At 52.1% G+C, this 9,413-nt stretch overlaps 1 protein-coding gene across 3 annotated transcripts in view; it reads right to left on the bottom strand.

Annotated features, from left to right (window-relative positions):
* Positions 1-1,709: 1,709 nt before the first annotated feature.
* St8sia5 (ST8 alpha-N-acetyl-neuraminide alpha-2,8-sialyltransferase 5) overlaps positions 1,710-9,413 on the bottom strand; it is a 66,487-nt gene continuing 58,783 nt past the window's right edge. For all 3 annotated transcript variants that reach the window (XM_076837299.2, XM_076837302.2, XM_076837301.2), the window contains 3 exons: positions 8,138-8,250; positions 4,064-4,156; positions 1,710-2,962 (listed from right to left, as the gene is read on the bottom strand). In XM_076837299.2, coding sequence (XP_076693414.2) covers positions 2,494-2,962; positions 4,064-4,156; positions 8,138-8,250 — 675 coding nt within the window. In that variant the 3' untranslated portion in view covers positions 1,710-2,493. The remainder of the gene's footprint in view (positions 2,963-4,063; positions 4,157-8,137; positions 8,251-9,413) is intronic.

Here is a 9,413-nt window from a genome sequence, read left to right as displayed (position 1 = left end):
CACCACCCTGCAGTGGCATCTTGGTCTGGAGCCCTCATGTTCAAGCCCTGGTGACAGTGGCTGGGGAGCTAAGGCAGGATTTGGGACTCCACAGACCTAGGTGCAGTGCCTCCACTGGGAATCTGACTGTGAGCAAGTTTCCAAGTCACCCTGACCTTCAGTCTCCTCCCCTGTATCATGGGAGCCCCTCAACCTGAGGGGTCTTGTGATGATAGGAGATCATGCAGAGAAATTGCTCAGCATAGTGCCTGGCACATGATGACAGTGTGGTCAGTCTTAGCTATTATAAAAGTAAATATTTATGGCTTAGATCCATACATCACGAACACCACAAAAAATGGAGATTGTGCTGGGTGCAGTGGCACACGCCTGTAATCCCAGCCACTCAGGAGGTTGATGCAGAAGGATCGGGAGTTCAAAGCTAGTCTCAGCCACTTAGCAAGACCCTAAGCAACTTAGTAAAATCCTATCTCAAAATTAAAAAAAATAAATAAAAAGAGCTGGGGATGTAGCTCAGTGGTAAAGCACCCTAGGTTCAATCCCTGGTTCCAAAGGAAGAAATGGAGATCAAGACCTCAGATATATTTTCTAAGCCTCTCCTGGCAGAAATGAGGAAACCAAGATCCTAAAGGGAGCAGGGACTTGTCCTAAGATCCACAGGCAGAAAGTATAGCCATAAGCCCAGTGTCCCAACTCCAACATGGGATGGACCAGGATGCTTCATCCCCAGGTCCTATGAGGACCCTGGCTGGTGCAAATTTCAACATCCTTGACTGTGGGGATCCTGGTATCCCACCAACCAAGGCTCTTGCCCCATCCACGCCCACCTAGCCAGAGGGGCCCCAGAGAGGGCTTTGTCCTCAGCAGGCCCGTGGAAGAGCCCAGGCATGACTTGACCCAGGCCACTTCCCTATTATGGGTCTGTTTCCTTAAATGAGACAAATGGCCTTTGAGACCCTTCCAGGTCCGTGTTTTCTGTCTCTCCGGTTGCCCTGCAGCTCTGCCTGTAGAATGAGGTGAACAGGTAGGAGGTCCCCTCCCTGCTGTGCTCATATGTGGGACTGCAATGTGTGTAATCCTCCTCCACCTCCGGAAACAGGGATGGTGCCTTTGTCACCACTCCCTACCCCCCACCCCCAGTCTGTCCAAGGTCAATCAAAGACCAGAACAGGTTCTTCTCCAGTAATGTCTAAGTGAGGGAGAGAAAAAAGGAGGAAGGGAAGAGGAAAGAGAGGATAGAAGGGAAGCGGAGGGCAAGAGAGGGAAAGGAGAAGGAAAGGAAGGACAGATGGATGGGCAGGCTGAAGCCTCCCAGCAGTAACATCTATGCTTCCACACAGCTATGCTCTAAGGCAATTCACCAGCAGAGTCTGTTAGGCACAATCACATTCATGGTGGAAACCACCCCCCACCCCACGGGGGGAGCAGAGGGAAGGATTTCAGATGTGAAATGACAAGGGACCCCTCTCAGGCTAGGCACAGCTGATTCTCAGAAGCCCAGGCCCCATGAGTCCCTGTGGTGAAGATATCAGGCCCACACTGCAGGGGGGTCCCCTGCCTTCATGGCAGAAACCTCAGGGATGCTGGTGTCTGAGGCCCCACCTTGTTTCCTTCCAGTCTCTCAAGCTCATGTGACAAGGCAGCATTTTCCAACTGATTGTCCCCATTCAGGAACACAGTATAGCAGGATTCTGCAGTATTCAGGAACATCAAGAGGAACACATCTTTATAAATAACTCCTGGATAAAATGGAGCTGAAAATAGGGAGACAGAAGAGGAAGCAAATTGCTAAGCACTTATTGAGTCGATAGCACTGGCTTGGAAACCTTAGTGCAAATGGCTGGCCTGTTTTATTTCCTTCTCATCAAGAGGTCAAATGCAGGATGGAACCTAGGGGCACCAAGACTGTGTGTGTCCCAGGGTGTGTTTGAAAAGGTGTGGCTGTCTTTGGCCACTGGCTGTCAGGGAAGATAATAACCCAGGTCACCGCTGGGTGCAGCTGGGGTGCTCACCCCAAGAGCTCTGAACGGCTCTTTTTTCACTGGAAGATCTGGCCACTGGTTGGCCTCTAAGCTCTGAGATGGTGATCCATGGCTAGTCCTTGGTATAAAAGTCAAGAGTCCAAAGGCCTGAATGAAATCTTGACTGTGCTCAGATGTCCTGTTTTCTCCCTCTGGTCCTTAGGGTCATCCTTCGGTCACAAGACCACTTCCGTCTGTGCTCTCTCACAAGCTAAAATTGAGGGGAAATGTGCTTTATTCCCTGGCAATCCCGAGGCCCCTGATTTGGGGATGTGCCCAGCAGAAAGCGCCCTGCACAGCGCCCCAGCCCTGGCTTCCCACCCCAGGACCCAAGCACAAAGCTGAATTTCTTCAGAGAGCTACGGCCTGCTCACCAGGTCCCTGCACTGCCAGGCCAAGCGCCCCCAGTCCCGCCAAAAGAGAGAGGAGGAGAGGTGGTTCCGTTGTGGGCGGGCAGCCTGGCGTGGCCGCATCAGCAGCAGCCGCAGGTGCCCGTGTGCACGCGGAGGATGCCGCGGCTGTGCAGGTGCAGAAAGTTGAAGATCTCGGAGGGCATGGCGTGGAAGCCGGGGCGCGGCTTGACGTTGTCGTAGTAGTGGTGGGTGATGTAGAGGCCCGAGGGGTTCATGGGGAAGGCCCAGAAGCCGAACAGGTGCACCTCCTCGCACAGCTCCAGCGCCGCGGTGGCCAGAATGAGGCCGGTGCTGATGCGCTTGGCGCGCACCCCGAGGCTGAGCCAATAGCGCGACACGTTGACCAGGTACTGCGGGTGGAAGTAGTAGACGGCCTGCTGCGACTCGAAGTCGTCCAGCACGTACTTGACTCGGATGGACACGTCGGTGTTGCGCGTGTTGTAGAAAGCGGGCAGCAGCACCGATGCGTTCTCGTACACCTGCAGCACGCGGTAGAAGGGCCTCCGCCACTTCTCCAGCTTGTGGAACCTGCGACGGGACCCAGAGTGAGAGGAGTCCTGTCGCCTGCTCCTCCCGATCCCTAACCCCACCCCTGCCCCTCAGTGCCCCTTGCTTCCTGTCCCCAGCCTCCTGGGAGCTTTGCAAAGGGAGGGGGCAGGAACTCACAAGGCCACGCCCCTCCTCTCTCCTCCCTCGCCGCTGCAGATAAAGGTGTACCCTTTAAGTGGTTCAGGAGAGATCAGTCCAGGCCAAAGGGTGAATATCTAGTGTGTGGTTGCGGGGGCCAAGGGAGAGGCCATGCTTAACCCAAAAAGATGCGCTTGGCACGGGGGCGTGCAGGCTGTCCAGAGTCCTCACATCCTCCCCAGCACTGTCCTCCCCAAGGATGGGCCCTGTCCTGGCTCAGCACCCTCCTCAGCCTCTTACCCCATCTATCTTGCACACTTTTTAAACCTTGAACAGCCCACCCTCTGTGGCCTCTCACCCCATCCTGCCCCTTCCTCCGTACCATCTTTGCTACCTTTCTTGGCACCTGATACAATTCATCAACTCCTCCTCCACCTTCAACGGTCACATGGATGGTGGGACTATGCCTGGCCTTGGGGATCTCAACAAATTGGCCCCTCCCCTGACACCTCCCAGGCACACCCCCAGAGGGCAGCTGGGTGGGGAGCTGAGATCTGTGGCCCTGGCTTCCTCAGTGCCACCTGGACCCAGCCAGGTAGGGTGCTGCCTGCCCTGGCCACACTCTGGAAGGCTCCTCACAGCCTTAGCCGACAGCAGGCTGACCAGCCCACACTGTCCAAAGGAAATCCAATGCTGGCCTCACGTGCAATGTTAAATATTCTAGTAAACACAACTTGAAAAGAAAGAAATGGGAGAGATTAATTTTTATTTTTCATTTAACTCAATATATTGAAATAATATCATTTCAAGATGGAATTAATATTTTTAAAAATGAAATAATTTACACCCTTTTGTTCTCATTAAGTCTTTGAAATCCATTTCAAAGATTTATATTTGTATATTTTATGGGAACAGCCTGCACACCTCAGTCTGGACTGGCCACATTCCCATTGCCCAGTGGCTACAGGGACTGTTGGCTACAGAAGAAAAAGGGCCCCTTACCTTTCTGTGATGATGCTGGGGTTCACCGTGACGACATCTGTCTTCACCCCCACATCCACGGTATACTTCTCTGAGATGGGGGGTAAGTTGCACCTGCAGAAGACACAAGGCAGCCCAGGCAGGGGGTCAGTCACTGTACAGATGACACTGGGAGGGGGCAAAGGGTAAGGAAGAGATCACATGGACACAGGAATGCAGAGGTGGCCAGCTGGGCCAGACCTCTGTGGCCAGGTAATAAGACAGCAGCTCTCTTGCTCCGTGTCCAGCATCAGAGCAAGCAAACAGGCCCAGTCACTGGTTTTGCTGAAGTTCCAGACCCAGCAGGCAGAGAAACCACCAGAGGAATTGTATAGTTACAAGCTCTGTATAGAACAACCCTGGATAACAGGACCAGGACTACCACTATGACCTCTGGAGGACAGGGTCATGGCTCTAAGTGGACAATGGCTGGGGTGCACCCCCTTGCATAGGGGTAGACTTCTCTGAGGAAGCAACACTTACCCTGAGGTCAGAAGGAGGAAGCAGCAGAAGCCCACCAGTGGAAGACTGGTCAAAGGTGGGAATGGTCAAAGGTGAGTCTCAGAAATGCAGTACTGAGTGACAGAGCAAGTTTCAGAGTGTGCATAGGAGCAAACTCTGTGCAAAGCCCCTGCCATAGAGTCACGGCCACCAAAGATGCCCTTAAACGTCCTAATCCCTGGAACCTATGAATAGGTTCTGCTCACAGGTTCTGCAGCTGCAACTGTTAAGGAGCTTGAGAGAGGGGATCATTCTTGATGAAGCCAAGGTCATCACAGGGTCATACAGGAGAAAGTGATGTCACAACAAAGGAAGAGAAGAAAACATGTGACAGCAGAACCAGAGAAAGAGACGGGACAATGCTACGCTGTTGGCATTGAGCCAAGGAAGGCAGACAGCTTCCAGGAGCTGGAAAGGGCAACCCATCCTCCCTTACAGCCCCCAGAAAGGGACGCAGCCCTGCCAGTGCCTTGACTGCAGCCCACTGAGACCTCTGACCACTGGAGCAGTAAGATGACAAACTTGTGCTGTCTCAAGCCACTACTTGTGGAGACTTGTTACAGCAGTAACAGGAAACTGACCCCAAACAGTGAAAGTTAACAAAGTATTCAGAGTTAAATCCACATGGAATGAAACCACTTTTAACAATCAAGGAATAATAAGTGCAAAATTCAGGGTGGGATAAAACAGTAGAATGGGAAAGTTGATAGACTGCCTTGATGCAAATCTTCAACTTTTAAATTAAGTGGTTGGTTTACAAATATTCATTTTATTGTTTTCTACATACTTAGAGATGTGGTATAAGGTTCTGGGGGTTTGTTTTGCATCAAATAGTACATGAAGAATGAATAAATACACTGAAAAGGAGTGGGTTTTAAGTGGGTAAATTTGAAGGTCATGGGCATTTCAGACAGAGGTCTTGTGGAAAGGTCCTGTGGTAGAAGAAAGCAGGAGGCATCTGGGAATGATTGAAGCCCAGTAACTACAGCAGAGTGAGGGTGGTGGTAGAAGCACAGGGCAGAGGGGCTGGACTACAAAGGACTGAGACCCATGCAAAGGAGTGTCTGCTCTTTATCCAGGAGAAGTCATGAGAAGTCATGGGTCTAAGGAACGACTATATAGGACAACCCTGGATAACAGGACCAGGACCATCACCTGTCTTATAACCCAATCATACCTCTCCTATCAGACCACTGTGAAAGGCAGGTTTTATATTCCCCTTACAGACAGGAGATGTGCAGTTATCATGTATTGAGCACCTACAACATGCCAGGAGCTTTCACAGGATTATACGAGACATGGTTAACCTTAAGGGGCAGATATTAGGTCCCCTGTGTTATGAATGAGAAGCAAGACATTTGGAGAAGTACAGAGACCTGAAGCTGTGAAGTGGTTGAGTCATGGCTGGGGACACGTCTGACTGACCTTGAACCTAAGGCGCTTTCCCAAAACTGGATGTCCTATCCAGTAGGGACATCGCTGGACACAAAAGGGACTGGCAAATCTTGGATATGCATGGCAGGCACTCAGCCAGGCTTTGCCACTAATGTCCCACTAGGACAAAGACAGTGACAACAATGAGAGGACCCCGTGTCTCTAAAACCAGCACAAACAACTGTGTGTTACACCTGGCTCAGGTGGTAGGACGAGAGGACACCCCAGGGAAATGCTTCCTGGCCCCTGGGGAGCTGAGGAGAGGCCATGGTACTGCACGAAGAATGCAGGACAAGAGCCACATCCCTAGTTCTGACTGTGACCAGCCATGTGGTCTGGGCCTGGAATGTCACCCCCACCCCCCGCAGTTGTTTTCATCTGTAAAATGAGAGAATATCAAAAGGCAAATTTTTATTATAACAAAGCTTAGTGTGTGTCCCAAATTATTGCTGGAAGATCTTGCCTATATTAACTCATTCAATCCTCACGGGGGGCGGGGGGGTGGGGGGGGCGTACCATGGTGGCCCTCATCCTGCATTCAGGAAGGGAAGATGGAATGGTCAGTTAGGTCACTTGCCTAAGGTGACACAGTCCCTAATTCAGACACAGGCTTCCAGGCCTCAAATCCATGGCTTAACCAGTCTGTCACCACGCAGCATCCTGGGGATCCTGTGACCCCGTCCTTCCCCTCACTCCTGCACCCCTTCACCCCATGCTCATTTTCTGAGTTATTACAATGTGCCAGCCACTGTCACAGAAAGTTCTCTGTGTTTCCATCCCCACAGGTGAAACCACTTGGCTGATCATGGCTACAGGGCTGGGTGTCTAATGCCACATGAGATGTGGCACCAGGTTCCATGAAGAGTGCAAGCGGAGACAGCCAGGGAAGAAGTGGGGATCCCTGAACTAAGCTTGAAGGACAAGGGGGACAGCATAGCCAGAAGGTCAGGAGGGCCAGAATGGCAACCTTCCAGGTGGAGAGGACAAGACCTTGAAAGAGTAGTAGCTGACATTTCTTAGGCACTGACAGAGTGTCCAGGGCAGTACGCGTAAGAGCTAAAGCAGCCTATGTCACTTAATTCCCCAGCTCCGGGAAGCTGCTCTCATTAACCCCACTTTGCAGGTGAGGAACCATAGTCCAGAGGAGCAAGATGACTTCCTAAGGCCAAGCACCTGGACAGAAGCTCAGACAGGCCCCAAAGACCCGGGAGGGCCTTCCTGGCCTCCATTAGCAAGCCAGTAGCCGGGCTTGGGATTTGGGGAGGGCTGCCATGTTGGGGGACTCTGAACCTTCTTTTGGGTTTCTCGGTGTCCCCAGGAAGTGTGGGCTGACTCAGGGCAGCAGGAGGAGGTGTCTCTCACACATGTCACCCACCCACCCACGTCAGTGATGCTACTTCCAAGCCTGATGCAGGGTGTCCTTGGCTTCCTTCTCCTAGGGACAGAAGGCTGGGGTGGCACTGCCAGGAACCCAAAATTTGCAAGAGCTGCCTTTATTTCAGGATTTCCAGCCACACCAAACCTCCCCTGCCTCCCTCTCTGCCACCAACTCTGAGTGGCCCCCTGATGGCGGATCCATAACCCCTGGGATCCCCCTGCAGACAACCTGTGGGTCTTTGCTTGAAGCTCTGATTTTGAACCCATTGCTACCCAGGCTAAAGAGGAAAGCCAAGCTCCCTAAAGACAAAGGAGTATTCTGCATGAGGGAGAGGTGACACAAGGACCAGTGTCCAGCTTAAAGCCAGGGTGAAGCCACAAGGCTGCCCAGCTTCCAACCATTACTCAGGGAATTGTAGAACTGGCAGGGAGGTGGGCGCCCATCAGCCTGGCCCACAAGTCCTCAGGGCCTCACAGCCTGTCTGATCTTTGCTCTTTACATGCTTCCCATTCTGCAGATGGGAAAATGGAGGACCTGGGAGTCCAACAACTTACCCCAAGGGATGGGCTGGAGAGAGGAAGCATGATACCTCAGAGCATGAGGATGTGCAGGGTTGGGGAATGGGGGGCTAATTGTTTGAAGGACAACGTCAGAGCATGAGGCGGAGCTGGAGTTTGTGGGGTGTCACGGAGGAGGAGGCTGGTGGGGCCCACAGCAGGTACAGACCCAGAGGGTTCTCTTACCGGAAGACAAAGTCAGCGCTGTTGATCTCCCTCCCGCAGCGGCTATTCTTGAGGATGCCTCCGTTGCCCACCACCGCACACTTCTTAAACTGGGACCGGTAGTAGGGCATATCCTGGGTGGGGGGGGGCACAGGCACAGTGGTCAGAGCCAAGGTCACCCCTGCCCTCATCTGGGGTGCTCACCTCTGCAACCACGTCTACCTCTAGGATCTCTTGGCCCCATGAGCGAGCCTTACTGGGAATGTGGGAGGAAAGTGGGTCTCCACTTTGCCCATGAGAAGCCCATGAGATCGACCTTTTATTGCTAGGTGGCCCCAAAGGTCCCTCCCACCTCTGAAACTCAGGAGTCTGTAGGCAGCTTTTTCCTAGCACATCTGTGAAGAAGCTTATCTTGGAGCATGATAGTGCTACGGCAGCATCAGGAATTAGGCTAACTCTAGAGACCTGCAGCATCTGCGGGAGACTTGGTATTCGCAGCCCATTTCCCTGGAGGGACAGACCCCAGAGGGCCAGGGCAGGAAAAGCACAGGTGTCTCAGGACAGTGAAAGTACTCTTTACCTTTTACACAGGAAGGAGAAAACCAAGGTTGTCTTTGGAAAAATCATCAAAGCCTTATTATGTTTTATATGGATGTTTTCCAAACTTCCATAAATCAAGAACTACCTGAGAATATCCATTTCCAGGCTTCATCTAAAAATCATGGAATCAGATTGTCCAGGGCAGGGACAGAAGGCTGGGAAGCTGAGATTTTTTTTACAAACCCCAATAAATACTTACCTTCAGGGAAGTGGCATTCTATGTCACCTGAATTAGAATTCAGGGACCGGAAAATTGTGGCTCCTGGGCCACATCTGGCTCAGCTCCTGGTTTTGTGTGTCTTGCAAGCTATGAACAGATATTATATTTGCTAGAGATGGAACCCAGAGCCTGTGCCCACCAGCCAAGACCCTACCCTGAGCCACGCCGCCAGCCCCTAGATTTTTAAATGGCTGGAAACAAATCAAAGACATGTGAAAATTAGACACAACTCAGCTTTCTGTGCTATTGGGACACAGCTGCCATCCTTCGTTTGTCATTCATAGCTGCGTTAGTACTTGGGTGTGGGATGTGATGGAGACGATATGCCCTTCAAAGCCCAAAACATTGGCTATCTGGCTCTTCCAGAAAATGTTCGGTGACCTCTGCTCTTTCCCTGGGCCTCTGCAGTCACACCACTGGCTGTTCCAGTTCCCCAGGTCCCTGCCTGGCTGTGTTTCACTCGCTGGTCACCTCACC

This window comes from Callospermophilus lateralis, chromosome 17, assembly GCF_048772815.1.
Source record: "Callospermophilus lateralis isolate mCalLat2 chromosome 17, mCalLat2.hap1, whole genome shotgun sequence".
Lineage (NCBI taxonomy): Eukaryota > Metazoa > Chordata > Mammalia > Rodentia > Sciuridae > Callospermophilus > Callospermophilus lateralis.
Note: the sequence above shows the minus strand (reverse complement) of the source record. Positions and strands in the feature narration are given on the sequence as shown.